Here is a 19,766-nt window from a genome sequence, read left to right on the forward strand (position 1 = left end):
TGGGGTGGGGATGGCTGGGCACTCTCCCTCCTTCTTTTCACGTTCCACCATCCATTTTAGAAGAACATAAACACTCACCTGAGCACAGGTGTTAGCTCAACAGACTGAATGACTGAAATATTTCACACTAGTTGGTTTTAAGGCATAAGTATGCGTGTGAACACTATCTGTTTTGTGTACATGTCGACAGGTGGACATTTTTGCAACTAACAAGTGTGTTTATAACATTTGAGTGTGTGTGTGGACAGGCTCCGCCCTTTTTTTTTTTGTTTTTTTTTTTACATTTGAACCTTACCATAATGATTAACAACCAGTAAACTTGTTGCTTTATGCTGCTTCATGGTCTTATCCCCCTTCCCCTCCTATTATCACCCCCTACCCCCCCTCTCTCTAACGTCCCTCTTTCTTCTTCCCCTCTTTCCTTTTCCGTCCGGTCCAACACCAAAGATTTTCAGACATGTTTGAAATTAATAAAGTTTGGCCTCAATTACAAAAGGGGTTTATTCAGACATACCTTTGGTTTGTCTGAAGATTAATAACCCCTCTTGTTAAAGTAAAATATGTCCAACCCAAGAGGCCCTCAGCTCTCATCTGTCTGCCTAGCTGTTGGACAGGACAAGTTTAAAAAAAAAAAAAAAAAAAAAAAAAAAAAAAAAAAAAAAAAAAAAAAAAGTCTTGGTTATCATTTGGCCAGTTGAGGAAATGTTTGAACATATCCAATTTGTGTTTATGTTCAGATGATGAAGCTAAAGTTTGTTTTAATGAAGCCAGCGCAGTGACATAGAATATTTAAGCTATGTGAGCAGAACCTCTTTTTTATCACTTTTTAAATCACATCCAGTAGCCAATCAGAATCAAGTATTTACCCGGACCATGATATAAATAATAATGTATTGCCTTTGGCACACAAAATAATGATTTTTTTTTTTTATTAAACATCAGTTATTTTTGTTATTTACCCTTTCCGGAAGTAAGATGACTCGATCTCTGAGGCACCGCCTTTCACTCCTTGTGGGTGCCGCCCATTTAATGACATCATCCTAGAGCTGGCCTCGGCAGGGCGTCTGCCTTTCACCCACGTATAACACAACTCCTCTTTTTCATTTGAGAATTTTTCAAACATTCTGCGATAAGTCTCTGAGATTTGGAAACGTTGGAGGTCTACTAATGCGCTGATCATGCTGTGGAAATTTGCTATGCTAAATTGTATCAGCATGACTGGTTGACAGAACTTTTTATACTACTATCTTCAGATTACAAAACTGCATGATAAAGTTGTAAATCCCTCGTATTTAAGTAACTAAGCAGATCCAGCCCTGATTTTTCCATCCTAGTTCTTCTCTCTCAAAGTAAAATTGATGGTGAAGAACTACTCTTAAGATTAAAGTTTTACAAAAAGGAAGCTCAGTGACTTACCTTAACTAAATAAATGTTCTACTACTTCTGACAAAAAAAAAAAATCCTTCATAAAAGCTTGTTTGTGTGGTTTGTGTAGATGTGTGTGCGTACAAACAGTTCCCGTTTGGGCAGATTCCCGCTGCTTGGGCAGTGATGACTGTTTGGCACTGTCGTACACTCATTTTTGACAGTCTGGTCATAAAGTTCTGTCTGCTGTCACAGTTTAGAATCAGACTCACGATGCAGCCTCTCTGTTGATTACTCATGTTCCAAAGTCTGTGCATGAATTCTAAATAAAAACCCTTTTTCTAAATTACACAACATTCCAGTCATGGTTTTTACACCAGCTTGCACACATTATAGTCCATTCAAATTTCCGTTTACATGTTTTGTAGCACATCCAGGTTAATGACTCAGGCCTACATTATGTCTACTTGTGAGAAATTTCTACTCAACTCTCCTTTAACAGTGAGCATTAATTCTTAAACTCAAAGAAAAAAGTTGACTTACATAAAAACTGTTTTCTTTATGAAACACAAGCAATTATTTGAACTGCCGAGCAATCACAGGTCAAAATATTTTTTTCAGAAATGACTAAGACTCAATATCCACATGTAGAAAAGTCCATTACTATCTAGACTCATACGCATTGTTGCATACAGAAGCCGGAGTAAATCAAAATTGCAAAAACTTTATTCCTACTTTTTCATTTAAGTGATATAAAGACACGTTTTTGATTTGATTTTTTTGATTTGAAATGGTTTATTTCAAGCAATCAAATAGAAATAATACACAAAAACAATATAATCATCAGTTATACATTCATACGGTAACTAATCAAACTTAGGATAATTAGACATAATTAATAAATATTGCTTGAAAGGGAGTGGAAGGAAGCGAACTTATATAATCCCACCCCGTTATACTATAACCATTTTATTACATGATTTATCAATATCCGGTTAAACATTAAAAAAAGGTCTATGTAACTTTGCATTTACAAGCAGTTATGCTTTCCGTTGTTTATTTTTTTAGCTTTGACATTTGAAAAGATGTTTTTGCTGCAAACCGTACCTCATAAACTGTCGCTTCAGCCAAAACCTTTCCATCTTTTTCGGTGCCCCGTCCCTGTTAATGACAGCCCTGCTGCCTTTTATATGCGCATCAATGCTGAGTTGCCGCACTCACAACCTGTATACAATGTTCCAGCTGCACATAACCTTCAAAATAGGACAGCATTTTTACAGGTTTTACCCTTTCTTGTCTGTAGGTAAAGTGGCTAGATGAACTTGTTAGAAAATCAAGGATTTACGTTTTTTTTTCACATTATGAGTGTAAAAAAATGCTCTGAAGACAAGCCCAAATTAGCAACTAGACTTTAGCTTTGAGTCCTTCCGTTCGCTTCATAAAAAAAAAAAAAAATCCAGTTCATCCATAATTTTCTGTTACTTATATGGGTCATGGTAGTCACGTTCTAGGCAGAGGTCCCTGTTCCTAGCCTTCTCCTTAAGCTCTTCTGTGCAGCAAGCCAGCAGACCCACTGACCTCCTTGCACAACTCTAAGGTCAAAGCAGTTAAGGGAAAGTTCATGTTTTAAATGCTTTCCAGCAGCAGATGAACTTTGGAAACACTTGATTTAGCTTGTCAGGCGCTCAAAGAGCTTTAACATTATGGGGCATTTGCGGGTGGTTGGAGGCATCTTTTCTCAATTTAGAAATGGCCAATGTTGCTTTTATGTTTCTGTTCTTCAGTGACAGGAAGAAAAATTAAAGATTTTAGTTGGATGGATGGTGTGGTGCACAGATATTTGTAAAGATTTGACAGGAAATGCTTTATACTAAGAGGGGGCACCTTCTTCTGTGTGAAAACCGGGACTTCTAACCTAAAACATTGGTCAAAAAAGTGCTCCGTAGACAGGCTGTGTGTTTTTTTTTTAACGATAACCAGTCTGACCACACTTTTATTACCTCCCTGCAGTCAGCAGCCTTGTTGCAGTTTCCTAAAACAAAGCTGAATTCCTTGAGGACTTGTCATTTTATTGAGCTGAAAGACCTTTGAAATGGCATCACACATCCTTTTTAGTTCTGATCTTCAGTTGAATGGCTGAAGATAAGATCCTTGTCTTATAGTCCTCTCCTTTCTGAAGAATTAAAAGGAGCAGATAGCTCGATAGTTACTGTCTAGGAGGAAAAATATGCAGCATTTACTGGCGGAGAAACCGAGAATTACGTTTGGATGTAATGTATCTGGCTGTAAGGTGATCTTTACAAGGTTATCGCACTCAAAGACTCTGACCCACTTGCCTGTGCTATCTATCGCTGTGAAGCTAGTTGCCATGGCTGCCGAGTAGGTGCTAACTGCCACTCAACAGGCTTGTTCCGCACTCCGAACTGCTGTGTGGGTGTGTGTGGCACGACATGTGTGTATTTTGATGTTTTTTCCGCTGTGAGCTCACTTCACTTTCTTTGAACATGTGCATGTGTTGAGTGCAGGAGTGCATGTCCGTAATGTCCCCTGAGGATGCAGTCTGCCCATGAGGGAGAGTGTGCAGGGATACTTGATTGAATGTATGCGTGATGCTCTGCAGTGTCAATGCTGAGGTTGGACATAAGACAATGATTACCATTACTGTTGTCCCAGTGGAGCGACAAAAGTTCTGTCTATACTTTTTGCTGTTCACACATGCAAATTGAGAGCTGGGTTCTTTGTGACATTCTCTACATGTGCATGAGAATACAAGTATTTTCGCTGCTGATGTTGATATTAAGTCCCATTCCAATTTTGATTTATTTTCTAACTGTTCCCAGGGGTCTTTAAAAAAAACCTGTGTTGTTTCTAGGTCATAGTTTGTGCAGAGTGGCAGTAGTTCATCAGAAATTCACCTCTGCGTTGTGGGCAGGACTGTTGAGAAAAAGCCTGTCCACACTTCCCATCATCCCTTCATTTACACTCTCTCCTGCTAGTGTACAGCCCTTCATAACCTCAATGTATCATTACCGGTGCAACAAGAATAAGAAGCAATATTGGAGCTATCCAGCCATACAACTTTGAGCCAGCTCAGACAAGGAAAATGAATATGTTCATGATCTACAAGTGGATGCATCACAATGGAATGGAGCTTGAAGCTTGCCGTATTAAGTCCTATGTCACATGTAGCTTTTTCCATTAGCATTTTTTCATTTGCTCCCATTTTACAATGATTCAAATAAAGAAAAAAAACTCATAATTACTATTTTAAGCGTCATTTTCTTAAGATGTGCCTTCATCATGAGAAAGTTGCCACAAAAAAATGGTAGAGACAACAAACACATGATTTTCATCGGAGTGGGTCTTTAAAACATTTCATGTTAATCTAACACACCTTCCTTTACCTGAGCCTTGGTCAGAACTAGCTTATGCTATTATGCAGTTTCTAAGAGGCGAATGTGGATTTAGAGGAAGTGCAAGCAGGAGAAGTCGGTAGCAGCATAGGAGTACGATAAATAAACGCTGAGAGAGATAACTGGAGCAAGGAGCTCAGACATGAGCGATAGAGAGGTTAGAGCTTATGTGAGTGAGACAGGAAAATGTGTGAAAGGGGAGAGGGGAAGAGAGGAATCTGTACAGTACATTGATTTTTTTTTTCTTTCTCCTCCCCTTCCTTAAACTAATTAAAGTTTTGGCCAGGTTCAGTAATTACCGCTCTGCTTACAGAGGCTTTCTCCTGCCAGAAGCACTGCCTTCTACCTTTCCACTGCTCCTTTTGTTGCTATGTTCTTCCACTTTGTCCACCAGATGTCTATTTCATCACTTATTTACATAGCCAGAGGTGTTTTACTCTGAAATTACAGTCATCAAGCAACTGTCTCCTTCCTAATGCAGGTTTTGTCCTCACATTATGTCAAGTGAGAGTTAATAGACATTGCTTTGGCCTATTTTCAAGACGAGTTCACCTGAAGCAGCTTATAACTTTGCTCATACCAACATTAGTTTCTTTTCGAACACATATTATGGAAAAAAAAAATCAGGAACATGCTTCTGCTTTTGACAGCACAACCGTTTTTAACAGATGTCACAAACTGTAATGATTTGTTGATGGCATCCTTAAATCCTGAAGGACGCCTAAACCCATTTTAAAACGTTAAGTGTCAGTTATGAGATCCATTTTACCCGAGCCATTGTCATTGCCGTTGAATCTTTGTCGAAGATGTCAGTGTGTCACGGAAAGTTTAAAGAAATCCAAACAGAAAAAAATATTTACAAAGCTGGCAGTCTTTTGTTGACTTTGCATTTTTTTTTTTGCTTTGAAATTATTACTATCATTCGCAGTTTTATTTGATGTGTACATCCATTGCTGCAGCACAGGCTATCAACTCATGAAAACTAGCTTGAAGTAAAACAATGATGGTTTTTTAAATAGATGGCGTGAAAGTCGAGAGGCAGAATCTGTCTCCACCAAAGGCAGATGGATGCTGTGTGCTCCAGACCTAAACTGAAAACAATCATCCAGTCAGAGTCTCTTTTGTACTGGAGGCTAATTTACATTTTTCTGAAAGCAGCATTAATTCTCAGATGAAAATGTAAATCTTTCAGAGGTGCCCTGTTATGTTCTGCATGTATTTGTTTGGTTTTTGTTGGTGTTTCACCTTTTCTTTCTTTTCAGGCTGACTGTGGCTCCTGCTGTGTCCGAATTCCCACCCTATTCCTTAACTACTAAGAAACTATATAGTGCAGGACTGTCTAATGCCCTGGAGTTTAAAGGCAATTCAGACACCATGTTCACTACTATTTTCTTTTTAAATAAAAAGGGCAAATACGACGTCATGAACATGTAATTGCTATGAGTGTTTTACAACGACTATTTATGAATCCACTTTGTTCTGACGAGGAAAACATTGGTTGTTTATTGAAGAAATTTGCTGCAAAAATTGTTGAAACGCAATGCATTGTGGTCTATATTCGCCAAACTAGTGAGCATCAATGCACACTGGTTTTTCACAGAGACTTCTGAGAAATTTCATGCGCACTCAATTTCGGAATTGTAGATTCGGACAGTACTACAAAACGGCGAATGCACTATATAGTTCACAGTGAGTAGTGAAGGATTCAGATATACCCTTAATTTCTGCGTTTCCTAGGTTTCCTACGCGCCAGTCCTACACCCAACTAACTGAGCCATCCAGCCGCTTAAAAGTTTTCATAATCAAAAGATGCAGTATATTTCCAACATAAAAAAAATGAACTCCTGTTAGTCTGGCCAGTATCAGGTGAAATTGGATCCACTGAAATTGACAACTGGTCCCCATCCCAAAATCAAACAAAGACAGATATTAAAATCTTCTTAAGCTTCATGGTCTTTTAAAAAAAGATACTGATAGATAGGTCTACAAAATATTCACGTTTTGAGCGCTATATAGAAATGTCTTATTTTCAGAGGATTCAGACAAACCATCAGCTTTGTTTGGCTAAATTAAACTAATATATTCCAGCAATTGCAGAGGGATTCTTCGAGCCTTGCAGATTATTTAAGATGGAGTTTGAACCATGTTGACTGAGATCATCATAGATCCACAGCTTGGATGGCTTTTTCTCCTCCTCCAGGCCTGCTGAGACTGGAAGAACTGGTCCGGCGTTTTCTCATCTCACGAGAGACGCTATCAGTCAGGATGCTTGATGACAACCTGGACCCCACGCCGCTCCTTAAGGAGATCCGTGACGACAAAGTAGCCACCATCATCATAGACGCCAATGCTTCTGTGTCCTATCTCATACTGAAAAAGGTCAGGTCTGAAACATCAATATGTTTTTTCAGAACCACCCACACATATTTGGATTTTAAGTTACTTGTGCACTGAGTAAACAGAGGGAGTCATGGGCTTTTTCTTTTTCTTTGGAAAATTCACAGTTGACAAGTGTCCCGCACCAGCAGTTACGCGGTGCACTCAGGTCTCAACATATATAAGGCATGAAACCACTTTAGGCAAACCTTTTGTTATTGCAAAAAGTTCATGCTTTTTATGATAAACAGGATAAATATTATATAGATCTGTTTAAATAAAAAATACAAAATTGAAAGAAATTCCGGTTGAAAAAGAAATCATAATGAGTGGTTTTTAATTAATTTTAATAAAATATTTATTGCTCATTTAAATACAATTTAATCAGATTGCCCTCTGAACTTAGAACTGAAATATGAATACCCTAAACAGATCTCTGTTACTTAATCTCACACTCAAATCCATATTTGAGCTGATTGGTTGCATTTATTTAGCTACATTTACAAGTGGTATTATTCTTAATTGCATTTAATTTGGCACTTTTGGGGATATTTTTGGATTGTTCCCTAATAGCAGGTTGCCTGCAGGAATGGAGGGATGAGCTGTGTGTCCAGCTGTTTTTTTTCTTGGCTGAGGAGTGGCTGTTTTGATCTTTCACTCATCTCGTCCTTCTCACTCATAGTGTTAGGTCCTTCTCAGCATTTAGCTCAAATAAGGAATATTCCCACACCAAAGCTGAGGGATTTCCTTCAGCAAGCTCTCAGGAATTGTTCCGCCGGCAGGAAACTTTTCCTTCATCGACTCACTTTCTATGCCTCAGCTGGTTAATTTACTCTGTTGCAGTCTGTGAGGTGTGAGTGAACATCATCTTGCACTCAAGGAGAGCAGGCTGACTGACATGAGATGGAAACGAGCAGCAAAGTGCCAAAATAAACCTAAAAATCTTATAGTCACTTATGTAAACAATTTGGACATGGAGCCCAGAAAAAGCCTGTTGTTGTTTTTCACTTTATTGTCAGATGAGTACGCACAGCAATTATCACGACAGGCCAAGGAATTGCTGTGCGTGTCATTCACACTCCTCTGAAAATTGTTGACAAAAGAACATCTATGACCTTGATGGGATGCAGATGTTACCCAGGCTTGTTCTTGTTCATTTTAATTCCATTAGCCGGCTCAGTCAGACAGTTGGAATAGGATGTTTTCTGGTGGAGTGGCCATCTGCCCTCAACTAAATGTTCTGTAAGCTCTGTGATTAAACTTCCTTTTTCTCCTTTACACTCTCCCTTGTTTTGTTCTTTGACTGTCTCCTTGCTCTTCATTAACTTTCCCTCTGTCCTCTTTCTAATTCCATCAATCTCATTCTCCCCATGTTCTACCTGCCTCTTCTTTATTTTTTCTTTTCTCTTTTATTCCGACAGGCGTCAGAGCTGGGGATGACATCAGCTTTTTATAAGTACATCCTCACCACCATGGTAAGAGAGCAGCAGTTCTTCACCTTCCTCTCCGTTGTCTCACACTCCTTCATTTTCACATGTTCTACCTTCCTGCTCCTCCTCCTTTGTCTTGGCGCGAGCCGAGCTGTTAAGGCGGAGGAGCGATTCGATAAGGGGAGGAGAACAGAGGTAACGAGGAAAAAGTTATAGGGGATGAAAGAGGGAATGCAGGGAAGAGCAGATCTGAGAAACAAACATGTTGTTCAAGGAAGGGAAGAGTGTTGAGAAGCGTGAAGGTGACAGCGGTGTGTTTTTGCTTTTGCCAACCTCCACCTTCTCTACACTTTCATGCCTTTAATCTGCCTTTTGATGTGCAGTACTCTCATCACCTTTTAGCATTTGAATAAATGTGTCATTTCATGTCTGATTTTCTTTTTTCTTTCTGTGTTTGCCCTATGTGTGTGATTTGTTCTTGGTCTCTCAGGAGCACTTTTATGCACATCAGTTTGAAAAGCTACTTGAGTTATTTTCGCCTTTCTTGTTCTCTGCGTGGTCCCCTGCCCTCCGCCTTCTTGGCAAACCTTATCCTTTCTTCCACCTCTATGTGTCAAATATTAGATGTTCTCCTCCCAGCAGCCCATATTTTGCTTTATTGCTATAGTCTTTGCACAGTTATTTATTTTTCCGTGCTGAGATACTGTGTCAACGTTGTCACTCACTTGAATTTCCTGCTTCTCTCTGCAAACACCTGAATCCTCCTCTGCTGCCTTTTTCAGGACTTTCCTCTCTTGAGGCTTGATGACATAGTGGATGAGCAATCCAACATAGTTGGTTTCTCCATGTTTAACACCACACACCCCTTCTACCTGGAGTTCATCAGGAGCCTGAACCTCTCCTGGAGAGAAGGCTGTGATCTAACGTACCCCGGGCCTGCGGTTAGTGTCTTTAAAACATATGGATGCAAATTATCAGCAGTCATTTTTAGAGACTGAGTAAAATGTTTCATAAAAATAGCCATGGTGTTCCTCTCTCTAAATCGTGTAACAATAGTGGAGATTAAAAAAAAACTATGTGGTTTGTTTTTAATAAGTGTTTATGTATCCATCTATCGTCCCTTCCCGCTTGTTTACTCATACCCAACATCCCGTTTGTCTTTTCCTTTTCCTTCCTCCCCATCCATCCTTGTTATCACTTCCAATCATATTTGCTTGCATCTCTGTCTTCATTACTTTGTGCATTCTTCTCTCTCCATATCTCCTGTACATAATTTCCTTCCACAGCTCTCCTCTGCGCTGATGTTTGATGCGGTGCACGTGGTGGTGGGGGCGGTGAGGGAATTGAACCGCAGCCAGGAAATTGGAGTGAAGCCACTGAGCTGCACCTCACCTCAGATCTGGCAACATGGGACCAGCCTCATGAACTATCTGCGAATGGTAAATGCTTTATGAGCATGCATGTTTACTATACGTTTTGCAAAATACGTTAACTTATGTGGTATACGTGAACACACAAGCACACACACCCATGCACAGTGCAGCATGTTGATGTATCGGGCTAAACTTCTGTAGTGGTTGTGTAAAATCTGACTTAAATTCCTCAAAAGCTGTCAGTTTAATGTTTTATGACAAATGTACTTTTTTCTCCATCAGTTCAAAATATGTCGAACTGTTATAAAATAATTTTTGTATAAAGTTGTAATGTGGTTTTCTTAACAGCAAAGAGTACAGATCGGGAAAAATGAAAACGAAACATGTCATAAAATTATTTAACATTTTAGGTCTCATTTTTGTTTAAAACCACATACATTTACACAACTGCTTTACAATTGTACCTGCAGCAGTGCTTTAGATCAGAAAAACTGATCCAAAATACACTATAGTAGCAAAAGTATTCACTCACCCATCCATCCATCCATCCATCCATCTTCCTCCGCTTATCCGGGACCGGGTCGCGGGGGCAGCAGACTGAGCAGAGATGCCCAGACTTCCCTCACCCCAGCCACTTCCTCCAGCTCCTCTGGGGGGACCCCGAGACGTTCCCAGGCCAGCCGAGAGACGTAGTCTCTCCAGCGTGTCCTGGGTCTTCCCCGGGGCCTCCGCCCAGTGGGACATGCCCGGAACACCTCTCCAGGGAGGCGTCCAGGAGGCATCCGAACTAGATGCCCGAGCCACCTCAACTGGCTCCTTTCGATGTGGAGGAGAAGCGGTTCTACTCCGAGCTCTCCGCGGGTGACCGAGCTTCTCACCCTATCTCTAAGGGAGCGCCCAGCCACCCTGCGGAGGAAGCTCATTTCAGCCGCTTGTATTCGGGATGCTGGGTATGAGTAAACTCACCCATCCAAATAATCAGAATCAGGTGTCCCAATGACTTTGGGACTTTTAGGAACAATTTTCTCGTTCCTAAATATCCAATAAACAAAATGGAAGAGTTTGGGAACAACAACTCAGCCACAAAGTGGTAAGTCACGTAAACCGACGGAGAGGGGTCATCAGTTGTTGAAGCTCATAGTGCAAAGAGGTCGCCAAATGTCTGCACAGTCAATTGCTACAAAACTCCAAACTTCATGTGGCCTTCAAATTAGCTCAAGTACAGAGTGCAGAGTGCTTCATGGAATGGGTTTCCAGCTGCATCCAAGACTTGACCCGAGGCCCTTTTGCTGTGAGGCAAGAACACTAACCACTGTGCCCCTGTGCAGCTTGGGTTTTAATAAAACTAAAGGGTCTTAGACACAAATGCAGCCTAATTTGTAAAGCAAGCAGATCTTTTTCAAACAAATAAATGACCAAAGAACTTGTAAACCACGGACAAATAATCATAATTACTATGAAACACAAATTCACTAATCAGATTTTTTTCAATGTTTTCTAACAGAAAAAAAAATCATGTAATGGCCTTGTGATTATTTGCATAATAGTTTTGAAACTGCAAGTTGGCTGCTTTGAAATGCTCATGCAGTTTTTAATTACTGCAAAAGCCTCACTGCAAGAAAACAAAACAAAACAATGCATTTAGTTCATCACTGCTTTCCTATTATCAATATTTATGAAGAATGTCAATATGTAAATATTTATCATGAATATATAATTAAGTTTTAATGTAAGAGTTTCACGAAAGGAAAACAGTTCTGCAAAATCTCTTAGTAACTGAATATAATCAATTTTTTAGGACATCTGCGAACTGATCTCCTCACCATGCAGACTTTTCAATGTCAGTGCATAATACTTAGAAAAGTAAGGATACATATTTATTAATTTTATTTTAACATAAATGTGTTTTGTCTAAAATGAAGACTTGGATGAGTTACGAGTGTACCAGCAGGCTCACTGATCCTGTAGCAAATCAGGAGAGGCGGTAGATAATAATCGCCTGTGTTATTGATTAAGCAGCAGCTTTTTTTCCAGTTATCACATAATGTTAGAAAATGCCTGTTACAAAATACTTAAGGCCCTAAATCAGGATTTTAAATTAGTTTGAAACAGTTTCTAAACTCCCTGCTGAAAATCCATTTGCTCATATTTTCATCAATCAGTTCATAACATACAATAAGTACAATAAGGTATGAATTGATTCCAGCCTGTAAAAGAGGAACATTTGTGTCTCCTTATTTAATTTAGTTTAGACATGCTTTATTGATCCTCGAAGGGAAATTAAATTATATATTATGTCAAATTGAAAACTAAATCTTTGTTTTCTGAACGATAAAAGAAAATAATATATCACATTTAATCCAGAAAATAGAACAAATATTCAAATTATTTAATAGATGATGAAACAAGAGACAAAATTACTGACTGATAAATCTATGCTGTATCTGCTGAAATGAAAAATCTCATCCAAAAGTTGTGCTTATTTTTTGTTTTTCCAATGACTTGATGCAAACATATAACCACACAGTGTGTCACCCTCATTCCATGTTGCATGTAACCTCTGTCTCTTATCGTTCTTTCTCATCTCCCATCTCTAGTCATCTGTTTTTCTCATCGACGACCTGTTGTCGAGGCAGACCGAGTCCTCTCTCTCATTGCCAGCGACCCATCTGCCCGGCATCTGTCTTTGTTAGTCAACATCATGGTGTGCTCCATCTTCAACACTCTGCCATTCATCATAGTTCCTGCAGTACAATGTGTGTCAGCACCTGGGTGTTGGAGTGGCGGAGCAGGGCTGTGAGGTGCAGGTCTGAATCTCATTAGAGAGCTGTTGTCTCTGTATTCTGCCCTGTCTGAGCCTCTCTATCAGTCAGTTTCTCATGGTTTATCTGTAAACTGATCATTCTTGTCGCGTCCAGCTTTAGCCACCAATCCTATTTTTTTCTGCTGACTTTTACCCTCAATTTTTCTCCCAATCACTGGTAGCTGTGTCATTTGATGAAGGTGTACAGTGATGGGATGCTTGCTTCATAAACATAGCTGTGACTTTATTTGTTATTTTGTCATGTTTCATTTTTCCTGTATAATATACATTCTCATTTTTTTATCTTTCTCTGTAATCATTTTTACTATTCCCTACTTGCTTCTGCATCACCTCAACAGGTGGAATACGATGGCCTGACAGGGCGCGTGGAGTTCAACAGCAAAGGTCAAAGGACCAACTACACCCTGCGGATCCTGGAGAAACACAGAGGAGGCCACAAAGAGGTCAGGAGTCACCTGCAATCATGCAGCAACCGGGTCACAGTGCCCTTAGGCTTTGGGTTGGTTGCAGGTCACCCGTGTGATTTCACAGAGCCTGGGAAAGCGTTTAACACTGAGGGCAACCTCATCTCACGCTCTCCTCGTGGTAACATGACCTGCATTTTGTGCAGCAGATTTGTGTATCACCTGACAGCCCCTAAGTGTAGCATGTCAGCAGATATGACTCATGTGTCACATCTAAATATGTGTAACATTTATTTTAGCTGAGGGCTACAGTAATACATTGGCTGCTTTGAAGCTAACGGTTGCTTATCTCTGTCTGTCTTATCAGGTCCAGTCAGTGTTTTGCCTCTTTGGACTGTTGGTGTAGCAAACAGAATAAGTTAATTATTTTGCTAATAAAACCATAAAAGAAATGGTTAATCTTAGACCTTAACTTTGATTGATACACACTAGAAATTGGTACTAATTAATTGGATTTGGCATCTCTGCTTGTCAATTATGTGAAACATTTCTGTAGATTATTAATGAGGTTTAGCTTTTCATGTATAGAGCTAGATTAGCTCAAAACACATTTTTATCAGTTTTTTATGCTTCTGCAGTTAAAACTAAGTTGATCAAAACTTGTAAAAAACAATTAATTGACACAATTGATCTTGACAGGTTTCTGCCCCAAATGGTTAAATATTTATTGCAGTAGACACCGGAACATGCTTTTTTTCCCCTCGTCTTTTAAGAAGGCATGAGTTGGAGCTTTTGTCATGCTATTCCTATACCTGGATGTCATTAAGATTATGCGGTGTAGAACTATGCGGTGTTGGTCTGCCGAGAAAAGCTGAAAAGAAGCAACAGAAGCTGAAAAAAGTGATCAACCACTTAACTTGTGAATTTATTTCCAATTAGAATAAAAAAAACTTTACTTCTATTTTTGCTTTCATGAAGATTCTAAAATAAAGGGATTTCTGAGTCAAAGACTTTGATAGGGTTTGTGATGTATGTTTGAAGGATTTAGTGAGGTGAACCAACCACTTGTTTTGAGATCAAACAGTTTATATGGGCATCATGTAGATAAAACATTGGCGCTGCAGCAAATTGTTGTTTATTGACAATATTCTGTGCAGTCATTTATCACACTTTATAAAAAAATCGTTTTTCAACTTGTCTTCTCTATGAGCTGAGCAAACAGATGAGACTTGAATGCCTGTTGGACAGATTTTATGAATCTTTGAACTCATGAGGTGGATCTTTATATTATCCACCTTTACATTTGAGGCTATCTGATTATCTAAATTTGTATTTCTTTCTTGTAGCAAGCATCACACTTTTTAGATCCTTTAACATTTCCTTCAGGACCGAGATGCAAAAAAAGCAACAAAAAAAAAGTGAAAAGAAAAAAAAAGCACATGACCTTTGGATCAAACCCATCTATAAATAAGATTCCAATCAAAAATAATATTTACAATACCTTTATTGTAAGTTTCAATGGCTATGCTGTATGGTTTTTATGACAGATCTTTGAATAAAGAATGCAAATGCAATTTTTTTTATCAGATTAACCAAAATAAATACAATTCTCTCAAATTTTTAGTAAACCAACAAAGTGCCAGGGATTGGTCTTCAGAATGTATATAGTTTTTTGATTATATAAATATTTAAAAGGTTGTGGAAAAGACTTTCTCTTCATCTCTTTTCAGCATTTACTCCAGCCACCTGCTCTTGGTCAGCAGTCTTTCATGCCAAAAAAAAGCTAAACATGAAAGTGAAGAAGGAATCTGAAGGCTAAACTCAATGCAGGGTATTGTTGTGCAATTAACATTTTAAATCTGCCCACCCCTTTGTACAGTGACATCTCCACTGTAGGCAGGCAGCGGTGTCTGGCAGATAAAAAGCCCCCTCTTAAATGTCGGGGCAGGATAAAGAATGGCATAGAAAAGCTGTGATTCTGTTTGCTGGAACCATTACCTCCCTCTCGACCTGCTGAAAGAGCAATATCCGAAAGAAATGCCTCCATGAGCAACTGTTCCACCCTGCACATAGGCGAGGTCATAATCACACACTTAGGTACTTAGGTGACTTTAGTGGAACCATAAAACAGAAATAAATATGCTGTTCTGCAATTTAAGAAAGGTGTGAGTAAAGGAAAGTGACAGGACAATCAAACTGCTCATCTGGAAAGCTTTCCATTTCCTTTGTTGCCATGTAGTTCTCAGCTTATTGCAATGTATAGTTACTTTTTTTTAAAGAATGCACTGCACTACAAGTACATTTATGAATTGCAGCTTCTGAACGGTGAAATAGACCACAAGGATGGAGACTTGATAATATTTGTAACTCTCTTTAGAATGAAGCTGTTCCACTGAGGCTTTAATAATGATTGATCTTCTCTGATTTTGTGCCCTCTCTTAGATCGGGATCTGGTATTCCAACAACACTTTAGCAATGAACTCCACCAGCCTGGATATTAATGTCTCAGAAACGCTGGCAAACAAGACCCTCATTGTCACAACAATTCTGGTAAGGTCAGAGGAACTGTCAGTGTCCTCACTCTTGGAGCTGTTTTTGTTCTGCTGCAGCTCATGCAATGATTTGGTCTGTTTCTGGTAATTTAACTGTCGCTGTAGCTGTCATCTGCAGTGACAGAGCCTTGAAAACAATGTGTTAGTAACACAGGATTCCCAGAATCCTGTTCTTCTAATAATGTCTGTCTGTCCTTCTGCTGGATGTGTGCTACTATATATATATATATATATATATATATATATATATATATATATATATATATATATATATATATATATATATATATATATATATATATATATATATATATATATATATATAAAGTGAATGGGAAGGTGCCCAAACCTTTGGTCTGTGCTGTATATATTTGGCTAAAAACTGCATAATCATACTTAAAGAAAACACTGGGAACACTCTGAAAATAGATCAAAAGATGATCAGAGTAGGACTTTAACATTCATTTAACATGCATTTATAACTTTCATTTTCATTGAACATTCATTCATGGCTGCACGGTGGCGCAGTGGTTAGCGCTCTGGCCTCACAGCAAGAAGGCCCCCGGTTCAAAAACACAACATCAATGGGGGACCTTTCTCTAAATTGTCCATAGGTGTGAGTGTGAGAGTGAATGGATGTGTGATTGAGGATATTCCACCCTGCGACAGACTGGCGACCAGTCCAGGGTATCCCTTGCCTACGCCCAAGTGGCCGGGATAGCCTCCGGCAACCCCGTGACCCCGAAAGGGAATAAACGGTTAAGAAGATGAATGAATGAATGAATGAATGAACATTTATTCTTCGTAATTTCTGAGAGTGTAAACTGAATATCAAACATATAAAATGGTAATAACAATTAGAACATCAAAATGTTACCATCTGATTGGATTGTTTGTTTTAAATTATGAACAATCTGAATGACACACAAAAACGCATTTTTTTGTTTTGTTTCATAGACGTTTTATGTGAAAACAAACCTTTTTTATTAGAGGTGTGGTATCTCAAACAGAGATAAGTCAAGCAGCCTTGGTGACAGCACGGCCTGGCATCCCTTGGTTTATCTGCACCAATTTACTATAAGGGTCCGGTGGGGGTCTTTTAATCTAAATTTGTTTTTTACTTTCTCCTCTGCAGCCACTTTTGACCACCACTATCACACATTGTTGTACAACATTTTAATGTTTCATTCATAAGTGTTGGACATTTCCTCCAGATGGATAAAAACATGCTTTAAACATGATCCTCACACATTCTGGTTTTATGTTAGCTGTACTGGTTCAGATCAAATGAAACTGGAGACTCCACATAAAAGAGTAGTGTCTCAAATGTCTCACAGTGCAATTTTCTGACAATTATCATGTAATTACTGAGAATTTAGTTTGCCTTCATTGTATAAATCAGCATTAATAAAGTACTCTCCAGTTCTCTGCAGGGCTAAAACGTAGATAAAAGGGGCCAGCAAGAGAGAATTCTATAATGCATTTTTACTGAACATTAGTTTATATTATATAAGACTTTCATACAATTATAGACAAGTAGGCCTCAAGATAAGGCAAAAATAAAGTATAGGTACAAGTAATGTAAAGAATGAGTAATCTAATTACTTTTAGAAATAGCCTGTATTTCAGGTAGTGAAAACTAATTCTAATGCTTAAATGACTCATTTGAGATGGCAAATATTATAACTTGTACATTAAGTGAGAAATGGCTCCTCCATTAACTGATTTTAGAATCAGCTAAAATGAGGCAGAAAAAAATAAACTTATCAAAGTAAAAGCTTTTCTAGATTATATTAAAAACACCATAACAACAACTGAGCCCTAAAGGATGTGCAACAGAGCATATTTTAAACAAGCAATAAAAGAAGATAACTCTGGCGCCATAATTACCCAGTGTTACTTAGTTACATTGTATTTCCAGAAACGAAGAAGAGAATTTCCTGGTGAAAAAGTGTTTTTGGCTTTCTTAATCCGTTTTTTTATGCAGTGAACTCCAAAATCACAGTACTGAAACTCAAACATTGTATCTGGAGGGTTGCTTGACATGGAAATCACAGCTATGTGTACAAAATACCATTACCTTTGAATTATCTACTGAATCTAGTCAGGCTGGGTGCCTGTTATTACTTTTCCTCTTTGCGGTGTAAATAAAGACCTTTGTGCCACGTCTGATATCAGCCATTGTGAAGAAAGTGTTGCATTTTGAGACAGAGAGAAACTGGATCACCTCGTGACATTTATGCACAAACATCTCGTGTTTGTGGAACAGCTTAAGTTGTTTTTTATTCATGTATTGAAATGAATAAAAAATGTTCTACAACTTAAAGGAAAACATAAACAAAGCATTTCCAAAAGATGTGGCTTAGAGGAAGAAGAGCACTGTGCTTGCTAATGGGCTGGTCGCTGCATTTATTGTTTTGCATATATATTTAGTTACTGTGCAGTTCAGGCAAAACATGAGTCAGAATGAACTTGAATGATTAAAGGAGTGAGGGAGCAAATGTCAAAATGTTTTTACTTCTTCCTACTCCTTTTTATACCCAAGTGAAAAAACTTGTTGTTTTGTCTTGATAAATAATGGTAATTGTATGAATTATTTATTTATCAATTTATTTATTTGAATTTATTTTGTAAATAAATTCATGTACAGATGGTGCCTTTTCAATTCATCTGTGTTTTCTTGGTTTTTGTCATGTTTTGTGTGTTCCCAGGGAGCATGTGGCTCACCGATTGTTGTACCTAGGTCACGGCTACGAGCTGATTCACAATGATTTGAATAAAGAAATACGCAGAAATGCAGTTTTAAGCTTAATTTTCTTCATACAAGTCCTCTATCATGAGGAAAATGCCACAAGAACATGTTAAAAAAGAACAGGGTTTTCATCAGAGTGGGCCTTTAACTTGATGGATTATTAAAATGTTGGAAAATTTTAATCAGTAAAGAGGCCTGAAAAAGTTAATTCTTAATTCTTAGAAACTGAAGCTCCTCACGTGTTTTTCAATTTATACAGGAAAATCCGTATGTGATGCGTAAAGACAATTATCAAGATTTCCAGGGCAACGACCAGTACGAGGGCTTCTGTGTGGACATGCTGAGGGAGCTGGCAGACATCTTGAAATTCTCCTTCAAGATCAAGCTGGTGGATGATGGGCTGTATGGGGCCCCCGAGCCCAATGGTTCATGGACTGGCATGGTTGGAGAGCTAATCAACAGGGTGAGTACTGTGCAGGACTCGCAAGGCCGTGCACAACAATTATGTTCACACACCCCCAGTTTACTCTCACATGCCTGCTCTGTAGCCCCAAACCACAACTCTGCTGTAACTTCCCATGTCTCAAATTGCCCTCAGAGGAGAATCAGACTCTTATGTAGGACAAAGGCTGACTTGATAATTCTCCAAAAGAGAGCAGTGGAACTGCCTGAAATTGCTTTTCCCCACTGTACCCTGAAACTGCTGTCACTCTTGCCTCCCTGTCCAAGCCTTGGTGCGTTTCTGACAGAAACTGGTTGAAGCAGGGTAATGAGAGCCCCTCTCTGCTTAATTACCGTACGGTATACTTCAATTACCAGACTGTGGTCCCTGTGTGAGGTCTCCAACACTGATGCCCCCCCCCCCACCTCTGCCTCTCCCACCCAACCCCCTCGATTGCCTGATCACTCGGCTCTAATTAGCGGTCCATGTTCATCAATTAGTGGTTAATGGAGGAGATGGAGGGAGAGCAGAATGACCAGGGACCTGTAGGTTTTGAACAGGTGGAAAGACCAGCCATCCAGAGCTTACTTTCAATTAGACCCACATAGAGGGTGGATAAATGCGGCTGGGACAAAGATCATATCTATTTTTGAGTTTTTTTTGTTTTTTTTTTAAATGCACAGTCAAAATTGTGAATGCTAAACTCAGGTATTACTTTGCACTGTGCAACATCCGTTTTTTCTTGTTTTTGCACCTCAATACTTGTCTTTTTTCCTCTCTGCCTCACAACATCTATCTCCCCCTCTCCCCCTGCTGCTATCTAACCACCTTATCC

The 19,766-nt window shown here is 38.9% G+C and overlaps 1 protein-coding gene across 14 annotated transcripts in view; it reads left to right on the forward strand.

Moving 5' to 3' along the window:
* The window catches only part of grik5 (glutamate receptor, ionotropic, kainate 5), a 115,844-nt gene that overhangs the window by 84,094 nt on the left and 11,984 nt on the right, over positions 1-19,766 (forward strand). For all 14 annotated transcript variants that reach the window (XM_078933565.1, XM_078933567.1, XM_078933566.1 and 11 more), the window contains 7 exons: positions 6,979-7,157; positions 8,576-8,629; positions 9,367-9,525; positions 9,871-10,023; positions 13,120-13,224; positions 15,628-15,735; positions 18,749-18,952. In XM_078933565.1, coding sequence (XP_078789691.1) covers positions 6,979-7,157; positions 8,576-8,629; positions 9,367-9,525; positions 9,871-10,023; positions 13,120-13,224; positions 15,628-15,735; positions 18,749-18,952 — 962 coding nt within the window. The remainder of the gene's footprint in view (positions 1-6,978; positions 7,158-8,575; positions 8,630-9,366; positions 9,526-9,870; positions 10,024-13,119; positions 13,225-15,627; positions 15,736-18,748; positions 18,953-19,766) is intronic.

The sequence above is a fragment of the Oryzias latipes genome, chromosome 16, assembly GCF_053564925.1.
Source record: "Oryzias latipes strain Hd-rR chromosome 16, Olatipes_Hd-rR_3.1".
Taxonomy (NCBI): Eukaryota; Metazoa; Chordata; class Actinopteri; order Beloniformes; family Adrianichthyidae; genus Oryzias; species Oryzias latipes.